This window comes from Triturus cristatus, chromosome 9, assembly GCF_964204655.1.
Source record: "Triturus cristatus chromosome 9, aTriCri1.1, whole genome shotgun sequence".
Lineage (NCBI taxonomy): Eukaryota > Metazoa > Chordata > Amphibia > Caudata > Salamandridae > Triturus > Triturus cristatus.
The window spans coordinates 844,218,367-844,235,798 of NC_140592.1; the positions used below are offsets into that span (position 1 = coordinate 844,218,367).

General features: G+C 43.6%; 1 protein-coding gene across 2 annotated transcripts in view; it reads left to right on the plus strand.

Moving 5' to 3' along the window:
* CKB (creatine kinase B) overlaps window positions 1-17,176 on the plus strand; it is a 72,501-nt gene extending 55,325 nt beyond the window's left edge. Inside the window, exons 1-8 of one of the 2 annotated variants that reach the window (XM_085626302.1) lie at window positions 1,695-1,774; window positions 8,065-8,262; window positions 11,978-12,132; window positions 13,831-13,963; window positions 14,080-14,251; window positions 14,928-15,051; window positions 16,029-16,218; window positions 16,821-17,176. In XM_085626302.1, coding sequence (XP_085482428.1) covers window positions 8,070-8,262; window positions 11,978-12,132; window positions 13,831-13,963; window positions 14,080-14,251; window positions 14,928-15,051; window positions 16,029-16,218; window positions 16,821-16,999 — 1,146 coding nt within the window. In that variant the 5' untranslated portion in view covers window positions 1,695-1,774; window positions 8,065-8,069 and the 3' untranslated portion in view covers window positions 17,000-17,176. Of the gene's footprint in view, window positions 1-1,694; window positions 1,775-8,064; window positions 8,263-11,977; window positions 12,133-13,830; window positions 13,964-14,079; window positions 14,252-14,927; window positions 15,052-16,028; window positions 16,219-16,820 lie in introns of those variants that run through there. The other variant, XM_085626303.1, reaches the window with a different exon arrangement.
* The last annotated feature ends 256 nt before the right edge of the window (window positions 17,177-17,432 follow it).

Genomic DNA, 17,432 nt, shown 5'->3' on the forward strand with positions numbered 1-17,432 from the left:
GACAGCCAGTTTCAAACCTCCTTCAGCATCTCAGGTTTTGATTTTTATTAAATAACTGTTTGCTTCTCTTTTTCTACTCATGCAAGATTGGTTAAATGGTTAGTGGACAAACCAGAAACAGATGTTTCAGGATCATATGCAGCAAGGAGAACCATGGTACCCAAGTCATCTTTAGAGGCTATTATGAATGCATCAGGCTGTTTTCAAAATCTTTTTTTTTTAACAAGCCAAAAACTTGTGTATCACATAATGTGATTAAAAGACATTGAACTTGTCATAATTGAGCATCTGGTTGTGCAACAGAATGTGCGTCTTATGAGAATTGGAACCTTTCCAGACCTGTTAAAGGGGTGTCTATAGTGTTTTAAACTTTACATTTATTTAATCACTCACCGCTACAGGCCTTGTATGTAAGAATAGTTGCTGCAGACAGAGGCATGGTCCACACAGCACAGAGATAAATGCATAAAATACAAAAATATGTACCGACCAAAGTGGCCACTACTTCAGTAATCCAAAGTATCTTGGGTCCGTCATGGGTAGCAAGGTAGAACAAGACATGCTAAGGACCGCAATTAAACGGTTATACCTCTCCAAAATGCATTTTCAAAATTCACCTAATACCTAAGAACGTTTAGACTTGAGACACTGAGTTTATATAATTCAAAGAATTACCACAATATGATCTGGTATGTGTTGCCTGGAATAAAAGGAAAATGTAACTACCACACAAATATATTGACTTAAAATGCGTGGACTACTTTAACAATATGTAATATTCTTGAATACTGTTGCAGAGCTCTCATGTTTCGCATGTCCATGATTGAGTAGCTCATGGGGAGGGGGGAGGGGGCTTTTTTGCCTTGCATTCTGGGAACTGTAGTCCCATTAAACAATCTAAAATCACGGCCTCTACTCATGCATGGATCTGAGAAACTTGAGAGATCAGCAGTTGGTGTAATACACCCTTTGGTACTCCCTAGTAAAATCCCTGGGACCTGGAGATAAACAATAATGCCCTCCTCTGTGCGGATTTTCGATAGCTGAACCACAAATCAAGACTCTTGCACCCTTAGTCAACAGTGTACGTGCTTAACCAACGTAATTGGCTTATGTATACTTTGAATGCAATATGTTGTATGATTCAATACGAGAGTAACATAAGGACCAAGCCTAGACGATTGTTACTAGGTCTTCTTATTATCTAGTTAGGGTATTTGTGATTAAAAGCGTAACCTAGTAACAAGGTCAACGCGGCGCCCTCCTAAATAACAAGCGAACGCACGTAAAATGGCAATTTGGGATTGAGCATACCACTGTGGGAGGAAAGTTCAAGAAAAAGAGGTGAATACGGCGCAATGAGTGTCGGGGTTGGAGCTGAACACGTTGACAGGCGGTTTGTGTAGTATAGTAATTTAGAAGGCCGCGGACGAGTCGCAACCGTAGAGGCCGGTGAAGGTCGTTAGTGGCAGATCAGAAGATAACGAGCCACGCACTACACATCATCACTCGCACCGCCCTGAAATGTCCGGCCCTTCACAAAATGGCAGCGCATAGCTCACCATATTCCGTAGGAAGCCGAGCCGAGCCTCCCTAGCCCGCTCAACCAATCGAATGAATGGAGGCCGACGAGCAGCGAATGAGAGCGCAGCGCGCGCCTCCTATATAAACAGGGCGGCGTATCAAGGCACTCTCCACTTCAGGGAGGCGGCTGAGGTGGACGTTGGGCATCATTGTTCATCTATTCTCATATCCACGACCCCTTTAACATCTGGTAAGGTGCAACGCGGCTCGTAGTATTACCTTATAAGTACGAATATAATCATCGGCAGGTGAAAAGATGGGACGCGGGAGGGCGGCGTATCATGGATATTTGAATTGCTTTCAGTTTTGGATTCACTAACACTGTTTTATACCCCCAAAAATGTTCCTGCGTTTTGTCGGTACGTGCGGTCGGAAGAAATGCCTCTCGAAGAAACGTGCAACGCCACTATGGTGCGGCATCGTTAATATAACGTAACTAAAAAAAAAAAACGGCCGCGTTTATTTCCAGGCAACACCGAATGCTGCCCAATAGAACACAGCTATGTCCGGATGACATACGTATATGTTGTGTTGTAAAACACAGAACGGGATAAGCAACACAAGACCGTATTGCATGCTTTAGTTAAACACTTGGCATTATTAGAAGATGGTCCTCTTGTGAAAGCCAGTGTCCAATGCAGCGGTAACACGCGGATTTATAGGGGTTAAATATCACGCAGAACTATTGATTTGAAGATGTAGGTAACGGATGTGTCCCCTGTTAATGTGATATTCGGAAATGTACCTCTTAAAGCGCATAATCCTTAACGCTTAAAGGCTCTTGGGCTCTTGAACACACCCATTAAAGTAGTTTTTCGGGATGGCAATATTAGTGTGTACTGTTTTAAAAGTGCAGATTTATAAATATTAATGTCTTTTATGTAATCATTCCGAAAGGCTAGGTTTTATTAGTCAGTGGTTCGACAAGCTCAGTCGTAACTTAAAGGGATGGTGCACAGTTATGGTATTTATTACAAGATCACTGTATGCGTGCAGCACACTGTTTGACTTATGGCTACCTGAGTTTTTTTTTTTTTTCTCCCCTCCCTTCCACCGCTTTGCAAAAAGGGTTTGTCTTATACAGGCGCTATGAATTAAACTCTGAATGGTAAACCAGACTAACACAATTGAGGGTTTTTCAAAACAGTGGCGTTTTGAGGAAGACCGAAGAATGTGGCTTTCAATTCCCCACGGAATGTGGCTATGAATACAGATATTGGCGATATGTTTACATACTGCAATGAGTACGAATTTTTGCGCTAACATGACCAAATGCACCCTTTTGGGGGGTGGGGAGGGTGGTTGCAAAAGCACCATAATGCCAAGGAAAACATGTCAAAAGATTGCATTGAATGATGCAATCAATTGTGAGTGCGTTGACTTGAGTAATTCAAAGAAATATATACCCTTCAAGTACCGGTCACTGATGCTAATGGAAGCGTGTTTGGATGTTCATCTCGCCTACTCGGACTTTGTGCGTCAGTCGAAGGCTCCATAGCCTTGTAACATGTAGCGTAACGCAAAATGACGGCCCCCATCTGAATATTGGGGGCCCACCTGAGCTCCGCACATGTTTGTTAGTTTAAAGGTCCCCCTCCACGTGCCGCAGGGGCCTGCGTTCCGCCTCGCATTGTTGCACCAGACTTATCCTCGAAAGCGTCTGCGATGCCTCTGGTAAGAGAGTCTGCCTTTAGCAGCTGCTATATATTAAAGGGAAACCGCGTGCATTCCACAACGATTGCATAGAGGAGCGCATGCGTTTTAAATGGGCCGTGCAGAGCAATAATCATTCCAAAGCCTCCTTCTGCGGAGACTGCCCTGGCATCTGTAAATGTGGTAGGGGGAAGCGGAGACATCCTTCAGAACAGCATCTACAGGCCGGAGATTCCTTGCTTGAGAGCGCCCCCCGCACCCTTGAGAGGGGGGCGGGAATCACTCTGAAGGTCATAGCTGCAAACTGGTAGCATTGCTCTGTAACGTGTGGCCTTATTTGAAAAATGATATACACACGTGATATTTGTTTCCTATTGTAAACCAATACAAGTGACGGTTTAACGTGAACTAAAGCACCCCAGATACCCTGCGTTATCCGAGACCCGGAAATGCATACGTCGACGATTCAGCAGATTGGCCTTGTTCCACACCACCTGGTCCGTATGTGGTTCGATTTTTAACATGTACACCCTGTGAGTACGTATTTTGTTTGCCTATTGCACGTGTTTGGCACTCAGTTGACTTTTTTGTTGTTGTGGATGACCATTTAGTAGAACTGCGCAGCCATAAGTCTTTGGCTATCCATCTGCATACATTTTGATGTACACTTATTTCGAAGAATTGGCATGGAGTGGCCTTTACCGCCACCCAGAGTTTTACACGGACTAAGGAAAATTAAGAACTTGTTTAGGAGTGCGTGATAGCTAGTTTACATTTGAAAAGTGCATTGCATCGTCACATGGTCTGTCATATTCAATGTATTTCCCTCAGTGTATTATATGGAGAAGAGAATTAATCTTACTACTCCCCTACCTTCACCACAATTAGGAAGGTATGCGTGCAGCTCATGCCAAAAGAATTAATGAAAACCTTTGGCACCTTAATGCCAGGCCTGTTGTCTGTGTTCTACCAATGCTCGTTTTTTTATTACATGGGTTGTTTGCACTTTGTATCTAAATACTCGGAATGTTGAAGCCCCAGCAGTGATATGTGTGTATATCCCTGCTTTGTCTCTTATAATTAGCAATGCTTACATAAGACTGAGTTAACAAGTGGTTAGGTCCTAGATTGGAATCGACTAACAAATCTGCTATAGGACTTCTATTCGGTAGAATATTGATGCGTTTTACACGTTAATTCGGCTATTAATTATCCCAGTGGCCTTTAGCTTGCTGGAAAAGTAGGTCCTATATTCTTTCGACGTGTATTATCACTTTGGCCCTCGCATGAAACCGGGTTCCACTTTGCAAAACAGATTAATGGAATCCTATTTTTTGACCTGCACTGTTAATCATTACACATGATTTGATTGCCCATTAGTTAAAATGGGCAGTGTGTGGCATTATGAGCTCGTAACCCTTGGTGAAGTCTCCAGTCTGGAATTCTGATAGATTCTGTTACCTCTCCCCCGCAATGGCCTTCTGTAGGTGAGAAGCATTACACATGGTAGCACGATATGGCCGTACTTCCGTGCACTATGCACCCAACCTCCTAGCATTACTTACTGTCGCTGGAAGTCTTGACCTTAACCATCGGGCGTTGCATAGACTAGAATTGCAGTATAGGAATCGCTTGTGCAGTGTTGGTTTGAACACTCCCTCATCCAGGGGATCAGTCTCTACAGAGCCTTCCAAGGCCTCGAGTGGATTTCGGGTCCACCTCGTGGGGCTCGCTGGAAGCCCGAGAACCTGAAAGGTGTTTAAAGGGACTCAATTCATAACGCAAATTGTCCTTGGGCTTTATTCTTGTTATTGCACTTTGTACATGAATAGTACACTAACAATCAACTAACTTCGCCATAGGCAATGTAAACACTCAACCTATTAGTCTTGGAAGCATTACAGAAGGCGCGGCATTTTTTTTTTCTTCCCACCAGCACGTACGTGGGTTGGTGACGGTGTAAGCTCTCGGGCCAGCCGTTGGCTACCAGAATCTTCGAGTTGATAACTTTAATATTTAATGATCCAGAATAGTGGATCAATGTTCGGGTTCCTTTCTTGTCGCATCTGAAATGACAGTATACATGGAGGGTCTCAGCCAGTCTTGAATAAAAGTGAAAAAAAAATGTTCTCGTTACTTTTAAACAAAGTGCCCTTAATTGGGCAATGACCGATTTGACCACAAATCGTATTTTTGATCCTTTCTTATGAGTTAATTCCTATAAAACTGAAACCCATTGGCTTCTGCGCGGTTTTACAAGTCTTTGTCCAGTGATCCGACCGCCACCTCCCTAAATAGCTCGATTCTGACTCCCAAGTTCGAGTTGGGCAGGCGGTATAAACCCGTCGGCGCTGCTGGTTGCTCCAGTGCCGGGTAATCCTAATCCTACCAGTGCTGTAAAATCCCGCCTGCGTGGATTTAAGAGGTCTGGGGCAGGCACTTCAGGGCGACCACTGGCTTGGCTTCTGATCTGATGCGCTTATCCTAGCACCTCTACGGCTCGACAAGTCTGTACCAGAACAGCTTTTGAGACGCAGCTCCACGGTGACCCCGCGGCTCGTAGGCCTCTGTTTGCCCTACAACTATGTATCCGTCACGGACTGGGGCGCCCCCAATGGTGGCTGCTGGGAATGCAACAGATGCATCCTTTCTCCTCGCTGGCTTCACAGATCTCTCGTGCGGATGAGTTCAGTTTAGTGGCTGAATTTAAAGAAGTCGGCAGAGCTCTGTTCCAAATCTAGATTGTATTTGTATAGTGCTTTACTAAAGATACTATGTAACGCAGTACTATGCGTCAAGAATGAACATTGTTTTTCTGTCGGTATATTTAACACTAGCTGGAATCTTTTACCTCGTAAAGCAAATGAGATTCCAATTTTACCTATGTATTGGCACACACGGACGTTCAAAGCCCAACGCTTCTAGGCAGGACCTTCCGGAGGGCCTACCTTGTTACCACTAAGCTTTTGTAATTTGTCATTGAGCAGAAGTGTGCTGCACAGGACAAGACTGCAGTGGAAGGAAGCAAGGCTCGAATTTAGCATGCCGCTGACCTCCAGGGGGCGCAGGGGCTGTCTGCAGCTGTGTCCCTGTCCAGGCTCTAATGGTAACTACCATTTCAGAAGCTAGCACATAGAAAAAAACACATTTTTTTAGCGCGCTTCTAACTCTTGGGCCCCTCAACACACCTACAATTAAGATATCAACTGGAAGTGGCTCCACCTTTGTCTTTTGCCCACGCGCCCTTTGTGCATAAACCAGCTGCATACCTGCCAAGTTACAAAATAACTAAAGTGAGAGGAGGGGGCAAGGTTTTCCCACCGACCGTGTGATTTCGGCACCTCACCGAGTGATCATGTGAATGTAGCGAAGTCGTGTGGTGGTACCGTGTCAGTTGGCAAGTATGCAGCTGTGCGTGTAAAGTTTTCGTTATCTGGGTGGGGAGACTTGATGGGTGTTCAAGTAAACATTACAAACTACTAGTAAACTCGACGCAGAACTATAGTTTCGTTGCATCTGAAACGATGTGCGAGTGTGAGGATTTTTGGCACCTTGGGCAAGTAAAATGTTGTACCTCCCTGCTTGGAACTATTTTGAATTTATTTTTATAACCATTTTTTGGCAATTGACGATAACGTAATGCCAATAATAGTGTTCACTTTCAGAAACCGAATCGCCCAAACGGTACGTGTACAGTCCCTGAACGTCCTCCATGTTGCCGCGTTCGCGCGGACACTTGTAGGCGGCAAGTGCAGCAAATCGGGGACATCACACGGTGTTATACCGCAGGTGTACGCGAGCGGTCGGACCCCGCCTTTATGTATCCCCCTCTGAATGTCGGGAAACCCTTCATCTCAGCTGAAACTTGGAGCCTTCGGAATGGCAGGTGCAGCAGATTAACGCATGCTCGTTCACGGAGGGAGAGCATCTGGACTTTCACGCAAGGATTTCGTGACCATGCTTCGATCACTGTATTTGCATGGAATGTTTGAGGCTTTTAAGTTGGGTGTTAGGAACATCTCCAGGTTGTAGTGCAAAAAGACACCGGTTTGATATGTAGTCCATTTACGGCGTAACTTCGCAATTTGCGCCTCCATGTTTTAAGATGCATTCCAGCCAAGGCTTCATAGCCTTTTCTTACACTAGTCGTCATGCATTTAGTTCACCTTTTCGTGCACTGAAAAAAATCGACCTCTATGGTTTACACTACAATGTCCAAAAACTACTAAAGTTGCTGTTTTTAGCGTCAAGCTACAGGCCACTTTTGTACTCGTAAATGACATTACATCAGTACTACATGGTCGTGGTATATCGCGTTAGGCTATTTGATGTGGCGCTTGGCATGCAGGTAGTCTTTCTTTGCTTCAGTTCCGTGCGTGGGATAACGTCGCCGCTCTGTGGCTATTCTATGTACTGCAAGTAAGCGAGGCACAATGATTCCACCAATACCCGTTTACCTTTGCTAGCATCACGCGTTATCAGATAGCAGATGGAAAATAGCTGGCATAGTTTTCTATTGTACCAGTTTAGTTTGTAACTCAGTTTTGCTTCAGTTGCACAGGTTAAACACATTTTAGTATCCTTTAATACAACACTTGGTAACGTTCCTTTCACTGCATACTAATATTGCCTACATACATGGCCTAACTATATTATCAAGCCTGCATAAATTAGCACTTGTTGCATCAATGAATCTTTCTAATGGCCATATTCATTTTCATGATTTAACACTTGCTAAGACATCGAAACTGATCGTGTGGATGTTTTTGCCTTTAATAGAACAATAGCTGTACCTCTAATTTTTTTTGTCACCATTGTAATTTTTAGAAACCATGCCTTTCGGAAACACCCACAACAAACAGAAACTGAAGTATCCTGTAGAAGAGGAATTCCCAGACCTGAGTGCCCACAACAATCACATGGCAAAGGTGCTCACTTTGGAGATGTACAACAAGTTAAGGGACAAGGAAACTCCGAGTGGATTTACTATCGACGATTGCATTCAAACTGGGGTTGACAATCCAGGTAAAGCGCCAATCATTAATCCCGCTTTGGAAGCTGCTGCAAAACAACTTGGGTTGGTTAATAGGTGTCACTTTAAAATTCAACAAACCTAGTTTAGGCCTGCTTAAGTTTGTACAATCTCTACTGTTAATTCAGCATTGAATGTTTTATGTATTTAAGCTTGTATGGCACTTGAAATATGTGTTTGTATTACGTTATTTAAGAGTGATTCTTCATTGGAAAAGGCGAGTTAGTTTGAGTTATCCGTATGGATTTGGGTTTTTCCCTACAGATTTGTCACTTGTGAGTATTCCCTGAGTCGCCCAATGACCCTCTTCCCAACCCACTCTCCCAAAAGCCACGATTCTCTTTAATCGGAGGTCGTTCCCAATGGCTTCAAATTTGAATCTTGCTCAAACGACCATTCGATCAGGATGCTCTGTCAAACTGCCACCCTTGTAATCTAAAATCTGCCATTATCACTTTGCAACCAAACTCTGCGTATCTCTAGTTGAAAGCTGGATGTTTCTACCATCTAGAGGCGAGTACATCCTGTCCCGAACTCTTCCATATTGGTCCCTAGGACAACTGTTCCTGTGTTTTAAAGTTCACTCAACCATATTCTTCAGTGGAACAGGTTTAGCCAATGGTTGGCTCTTCTTGATTATCTTGAATGCGTTCATATTGGCTCAGCTTGCATATTGCTGTCTTATGCGTCCGTACTCCACCTTCAATTGTTGAATTACGTCTCATGTTTGGTGCTGGGCTTTGGTGACCTTATGGAAGCATCCTGATTCTCCCCCGCCCCCCTCCTTCCCTCCTGTGAGGAGACACCGGATACCCCATGATGTAAGTCACTAACTGCTTCCTGTGGTGCACTCTGCCCTGCAGCCATGGGGCTTGCCCTCCGCATGCAATGCTGGAAGGAAGCTAGCGGGAATAGAAAAGGAGTCCATATAGGTCACTCGCTACTCTGTATCAGTAGTATATTGCTTCTCATTCGGGGACATTAGCCTCATTCATGGCACCCCTGGAGAGGGAGGGAACGGGAGGGGGTTAGTTACATTCATTCAGTTGGATTTGCATTGTATACTGTAGAGAATAGTTACTTGGATGTAGATGGTCGTATACCTTCATATGTACCTATATCCTGTTGTGTAGGATATGCATTCATGAATGGATTAACACTGCCTTATACCCAACCTAAAGGAAAACTGCCCAGTCATTGAAGTCCCATATGCATTGAGATCACATATTGTCACATTCCTGACTTGTCATTGGTTTGTAATCTGTTTAAAAAAAAAAAAGTGGTGCTGGGCTTAAAAGCTGGTCACATTTCAGTTAACTTCTACTCTGCTTCTACATTTTCTGACTCCTCAAACTTCTCTACTACACTTTCTAATGCACCACCCTATACATCCATCAATACATCCTCTACATCCACTCTCATTTATCCCATATCACTACTATGATCCCCAAAATAACCCTTTCTAGACTCTCTCCTACTCTACCCCTCCTTGCATCATCTGTCACCTTTTACTATACCAATTTCCCCCCAACAAACCTTTCTAAACTCTTCACCTCAAACCCATCACCTAAAAAAACAAATAAATAAAAAAATCCTTCACACTTGTATCCCTCCACTATCCTTTTCAATCAAAATAACAGACTAACGTTCACTTCTCAAATTCCATATTCCACTATACTAATTCACCACTAATCCTTTGTGTTCCAGAGTAGCGTGCTACTTGCCAATAAAGCATTTCAGTTCCTCATCAGGGTTACAAGCGCTATATAAATACAAACCTCGCTCCCTCCTCTATTTCGACCCCCCCCCCCCCACACCCTTCTCTATCCAAATAACTGAATAACATATTATCCACTCAAAGTGCTTCATATTTCACTATACTAATTTGCCACACTAATCCTTTATGGGTTCTGGAGTAGCGGGCTACTCGCCAGAAAAGCGCTTCCAACACCCGTCCGGGGTAACGGGTGCTATATGAAAGCAAACCTTTCTTCCCCATTATTCCTCTGCTATACTTCTCACTCCAAATAACTAATATCCCCCACTCAAATTACTTTCATATTTCACCGTACTGATTCACCACTAATCCTTTATGGGTTTCCGGAGTAGCGTGCTTCAACACCCCATATGGGGTAATGTGTGCTATATAAATACAAACCTTTTCCTCTTCTATCCTTCCGAATCCAAATAACCTATCCACCACTTAAAACTTGCTTGCATTTTTCACTATGCTAATTCAGCACTAATCCTCTGGGTCCCAGAGTAGCGTGCTAATCGCCGAAAAAGCGTTTTGACGCCTCATCTGGGGTAGTAAGCGCTATACAAATGTAATTACAATACTTAAGGAGTGCATTTTCACATTGTACCTTCAAGAAGTTAACCAGTTATGTAGTTTCATTCGTTAGTCTCAGATCTTGTGTTCTCACCGTATTTGCTTGGAGGTTATGCTTTCTCTAGCACTGTTCCACAAAGATGGAACAGATTACCTGTGCATCTTGGAGACCAACTGCCTGACTTTTATTTTTTTTAGAACGGTCTAAAGACCTAACTGTTCCCTCAAGCCTCTTAATTATGAATCCATGACGGTCCTTTGCATCCTCTGACGTTGTATACTTCAGTAGTCTTGTTGCTTTGGGCACCCGGGTATCCCAACAGGTGACCGTTGCCACATAAACCAGTAGATTTGCACTTTAGATGGATCTTAATCATGGGCTGAGAGTAGTTTGTTCACACTTTTTCATTATAGCTTTTCTCTACCTGTCTAATCTTAGGAAATACTAGTTGACTCTCCTTGTCGAGATTTGTTTTTAATAATGAACCACATTGGGTCATGGCCACTGCCAACAGCCTAAAAATTGACTCTGCACCAGATCTGAAGCCCTATGTCCTGAACCAGCGTCTCCTACTGAACCAGTTAGCGCTTGGACGCCTCCGGGCAGCAATTCGCGCTTTCCAAATGCACATCATATCCATGCTGCACGCATACACTGGCTGTCTAGAGTCCCTCCTTTCAGTGGAGGGAAATTGTCGAAGGAAACCCATGTGAAAGCCTGTTCTGCATGAAGGAAATTCTAAACAAATGGCCTTTGCAGACTAGGTTTGTGTGGCTTTAATAGCTGTGGAGCAGGACCAGAAAAAGCTGCATGGTGGGCACACCGATGGAGTAATGTTTAGGCCTGTTGTAGATTGATGCTATTCAAGGTCTGGCATTTACATGCATTTCCTTACTTTTCTTAACCGATGTGTGTAATGTTCAGAACACAGCTGTGTTCACTCTAGTCAATATTAAGCCGTCAAACCTCTTACTTTGCATGACCAAATGCAGTTAAACTGGCTGAACGAATTCTCAATTACCTGTTTCTGAAGTTGGGAACTAGAAAACCCGCAGATAGTTAATGTGCACTGTGTCCTCGGTTCGGGGGGGGGGGTGGAACTTTCACCAGTATGACTATCATGGGTGACAGGACACCTAGTCCTATGAATTTTAAACACTTCGACTGGGCCAGTTGTGTTTTTTTATTGGAAAATGGTGAATTACTTGCAGGTCAAACAGCAGATACTGTATTTGTGGAAGGTGTATTTGTGGAAGGTGTACACGGAGTGCATCTAAACTGCCTGTGATAATTGGTTAATTTCAATGTGTGCTAATTGATTCCTCAGTGAACAGAGATGTGGTATCCATGAGGTTCTGTTTTATCCTTCCTCCAGGCCACCCCTTCATTATGACTGTGGGATGTGTTCTGGGTGATGAAGAAAGTGCTGAAGTGTTCAAGGATCTCTTTGACCCAGTCATTCGTGACAGGCATGGAGGATACAAGCCAACTGACAAGCACAAGACTGACTTGAAATTCGAGAACCTGAAGGTGAAACACTATCTTGCCAATGTCCTTTCAATGCCAACCAAATGATTATTTAAATACTCTGGAATATTTGTCCCAGAACTGGCTTCCTGTATATTTATTGCATAGGAGTGCCCCTACACTTTGTATACTCCATTGAGTTGGTACGGTCTATACCTGCTTATGAGCTGCACCTTTTTATTTGTATGTAAAATGTGTTGATTGTGGATTTATTTCCTGCAATGTTGGTCATGCAGTACATCCGCACGTTTTGATTTGCCTTGCTGAGTTTTTTTTTTTTTTTTTTTTTGGGGCGCTCCTCCTTTCAAGCCTACTTGATGGCCTTGTCCTCCCTTCCACTATGGGTGCCTTACGTTATCCTTAAAATTCAGGCTGTAGACTCAGTTGCTAGCCCTCAAGTCTATGGTGAGGGTGGGAGCTATTGGCAGATACTCATTAGCAACACAGCTTCTTACCTAGACCCTCAGAGAAACTGGCAGCATGTCTGAATCATTCAGGCTTTTCTTACTGCTGGATATGATCTGCTTATGGTCACTAGCTCTTCAGGTCCTCGGAGTTGCTGGGATCCATATCTGCTTGGCCCTTGGACTCTTGTGAAACAAGTAACCAGAAGTGGTTTGGTCGGCTGGGATGCTCTGATCAGATTGAGTGATGGCATTCTGTCCTAAATGATGTCGGTCTCGTTTCTCACCCTGTGCATATGGCAATCTGAGCTAGTGTGATCGCCCAGATAATGTGCTACAGATGTGGAGGCTTGACTAGTGACATAACTCTGAACTAGAGCTTGTGTTCACTCCCAACTCTCTGCCTAGATAGATGAGCCATGTTGTTCGCAAAGTAAGTTAAACCTACCTCTGTTAATTATGCCCCCTAACACTTAGTACCACGGAGTTCTAGTTAAGTACCACGGAGTTCTAGTTAACTTCCTACTCAAGTGCCACACTGGGAAAGGGGTCACTCGGACCCCCCCCCCCGTCCCAGATCTGTAGTGGCCCCTGTGAATCGGACCCCCAAGAACTTGAGATACTACTGTCTGACTGGTAACTGGCATACTGCCAGTAACCAACGAGCAACCCAGAAAAAAGTATTGATCTCTGATCTAAGCTTTAACAAATGCACTCTTTGCCAACATTCACTGCTTAGGCCTAGCATGAACTTTTTAAGATGTGCTGGACGGCTGCATTGACAAATACTAAACTGCCCTGGAAATATTCATGCACAGTTTATAGTCTGCAGCCTGTCTGTATTGTCTTGGATGTTGAATTTATAGTGGCTTTCCTTTGCATCTTTTGACACCTGAATTCTGTTTGTGCTTCAGAGTTTGACTAGTCCGTTTTGGTGATATAGTGAGTTTCGACTATTACAGTGGCTAATCTTTCCACTTCTGTGGCCCTCCAATTTATTACCTGAATCCGGTGAAATATAGTCACTTGAACTCCTGGCTTAAGCTACTTCTATTATTTGGACTGCCAAACAATGCACACATACAAAACTAATATTTGGTGTAATTCGCAATCGAATATAGAAATATTTCGGTGTTGCTGCTTTGTGACGCACCTCACAGCGGGCCACAGATAAACCATTAGACTATTTGGCAATAAATACTACCCTAGTATCTGTCAGAAGTAAAAATTAGACCGTCCCAGAAAGCAAGTCGTTCATAGTAGTTAACTTTAAACCATGATCTCTCTTCACTTTTAGGGTGGAGATGACCTGGACCCCAACTATGTCCTCAGCTCCCGTGTCCGTACCGGTAGAAGCATCCGTGGGTTTTGCCTGCCGCCTCATTGCAGTCGAGGAGAGAGAAGAGCAGTCGAGAAGCTTTCAATTGAAGGTATGAATTGTACACTTCGGCATAATCCCCAAATGTGATTTAGTACAGTTATGCTGTCTCCTGACCTAATCTTTACTGCGTTTTTCAATGAAGTAAAGTGTATCCATGTCTTTTAGCCTTGGCGAGTCTCGAAGGAGATTTGGCAGGAAAGTACTATGCCCTGAAGAACATGACCGATGAAGAGCAGCAGCAGCTCATTGATGATCACTTCCTGTTTGACAAGCCGGTCTCTCCTCTGCTGCTTGCTTCCGGAATGGCACGAGACTGGCCAGACGGCAGGGGCATTTGGTACGTTTTCAAGCTGTGGCGGTCTGTGTGAACCCCTGGTCAGATTTGCAAAAAACTGCAGATAGCCCTCTAACATTGCTCGGATGACTGCTTGGCATGTTACTGATTTCAACCCTACCATTTGAGTGACTTGACCATACACTGATTCCTCCAGCATATTCGGCCACTTAATGGTACTTGACTGTTTCAATGACCTAAAGTAATGGGTTGACAATTGCACCTGAAGTAACGTTCAGTGCCCGTATACATAAAATGCCTTAATAATTTAACTGAAGTCTTGGTTTGTAATTGCGCAATGTTTGTAAAAACTGCATATTAAAATAATTAAACTTTGGTTGCTTATGTGCAAACTGTATGGGGGAATTCCCTTACATGTGTAAGTCCTCTAAAAGAAAAAACAAACGCCTGCTTCAGGTATGGAGTGCATAGCATTTCTTAAAGCAGTCTCCTATTCGTAAAGCAAGTGAAAAGCGGAAATCCAATTCACATGACTTCCCTGATTGTAAAAGATCGTCCAGTGCACTGATTCATATAACCTTAAGGTAAACATTGTTGCTCAAGCTGTTTGGGACCAAGGCCGTTCAGCAGACTCTTGGCTACCTTGCCTCCTCTGGCCCTTGTTGCACTGCATGTACATCCACATGGCTATATTGATATATTTATTTTTTATTTTTAGGCACAACGTCAACAAAACATTCCTCGTCTGGATCAATGAAGAGGATCACCTGAGGGTTATCTCCATGCAGAAAGGTGGCAATATGAAGGAAGTCTTCCAGCGCTTCTGCACTGGACTGACCCTGGTAATTATGGGTTTTGCCTTCTGTGGGCTGCTAGCCTCTGGGTATGGTTACATGTATGCTTCTAGACTAGTACATATGTATGCTTTCTGCTCTTGCATAGCCAGGATCTCAAAAACCATCCGTATCCAAGCTGCTTAATGGGCTTTGGATGCCAGGTTCTGCCTTTCCCTTCTGCTTGCTTTAGATCTTGACCCTACAGAACTTCAGTTTAAGTGGATACAGCTGATGTAAAGCATCAGCACTGGATAAATGCTTGTCAAACTAAGTAGGTGGAACACTTTCCACACTGTAGAAAGTCTGCAAAAAGATTTGCTTGGCGCCCCAGCCGAGTAGGGAATGATAGCCGAGCTTGCTAGTATGAGAGATATATATATATACTTTTATGTTAAGGCTGGGAAATGCGCATCCATGTCAATATATTAAGTGGCCTTTTGACTCGTACGGTTGCTAAGCGTGAGTATTTCAGCGAGTAAAGCACATCTTGAGCTAATATTCGTTGCTAAACTGGTTATCTAGCATGTACACCAATTGTGGCAAAGGACAGGGCCTACAGTACTATGCATACTCTGAAGGGTCTGGCTTAGCTTCAGCATTTGGACATGGAATCTGCTGGTTATACATGTTGGCAACAAGTGAATAGCTTGTTGCAGTGTCTGTGAATGTGTCAGCAGTCTAAGTACATTTGGTTTGGAGTGACAAATGCTGCTCTAACAGCTGGCAATCCTCCTACCAAACGTCAAACCAAGGCACTTTTTTTTTTTTTTTTTGGGTGGTCGGTTTTGTGCCCGTTCTGGAATGGGAAGAAAAGTGACCACTTAACCTTGGTCATTAAAGTCAACACTTCGCTTTTACTGTCCGGTCATGCTGACAGTACTGATCTGAAAGTTAATTCTAATCTCATAGCTAAAGCACCTGAAGGGGGTGTGTTAATGCTTTGACCATAACCTAAACTCATGCCCTTGCTGTCTCGTTTTCAGATTGAAAAGCTGGTCAAGGACAAAGGGTACCAGTTTATGTGGAATGAACACCTTGGTTATGTCCTCACATGCCCATCCAACCTTGGCACAGGCCTGCGTGCTGGTGTACATGTGAAGCTGCCAAATCTAAGTAAACATGAGAAGTTCGGAGAAATCCTGAAAAGGCTACGGCTCCAGAAGCGAGGAACAGGTGAGCCTTATTAAAAGAATTTAGTTTATTTTGGACGGCATGCCCTCGTGATTTAGTTATTAGGAGGGCTGTGGTCTTACTTGAGAGTGGCAGTCTGACCATAGTTACCTTGTGACACTGGTTAAAAGTGTTAACCATAGTTTAGCGCAGCCTTGTGAAGCTTAAGGTGAAAGATCACAACCATGCCTATCGCGCCCCCTCCCCTCCCCAATTGGTTCTTAAAGCTGTTAGTTTGTATGGACTCTCTAAAGAGAGACCCAATTAAAGTGCCTGCCTTTAATGACCTCACTTAAGTTGGCTACAATAACTACGTTTATTTGACACTATTACTCCATTAACTGGTCACGCTCAGTGGTGATCTAGATGTGCATGTTAACTGACGCTAACAATACTATTAAAATGAATTTTGTATCAGTTGCCTCAAAGAAACGTGATTATTCATTTGTGGTCCAGGAAGTGCAATTCGTTTGGTTTTTGGCAGACTATCTTGAGACTGATTGCCCTACCTGTGAACAGTAAGAGAATCCGTTTTCATGACTGTCCAGTAAAATGAAGGCAAATACTGGCACCCAACTTAACTGCTTTGTGTGCCTTCCTTTCAGGTGGGGTTGACACTGCTGCTGTTGGAGGTGTATTTGATGTTTCCAATGCTGATCGCCTCGGCTTTTCAGAAGTAGAACTGGTACAGATGGTGGTCGATGGTGTGAAGCTGCTGGTTGAAATGGAAAAGAGCTTGGAGAAAGGCCAGTCCATCGACTGCCTCATACCCGCTCAGAAATGAGCAGAATATCCATTCCATGCTTCTATTTATTAAATTGCAAACACTCCAAAAAGACCTTGATCAAAATGCCCACCTTATGTACCACCGTAGGAAAGTCTTCCATCCGTCTGTGCTTAGAGATTTATTTTTTTGACTGCTGAAATGTCACTAAAAAAAATAAAGTATTGTTTTGCCTGATTCGTTGTGCTCCGTTAATCCAGGGCAAACGTGCACACGCCTGATAATGTCCTTTTATGTATTGCAGCTGGCCTTTATGTCTCGCCTATGCCAGGAGCCCTAGGTACATTAAAATCTCTTTAAAACTGGATGATCATAACATTGAAGTCCCGCTAGTAGCCCAGACTAAAGTTAGCGTTACAAGCTGAAGTAAGATCACAAAGGGATTGAATCTTGGAATTGCCCAGTCCGGGGGAAGGACCTAATCTGGGGAGTT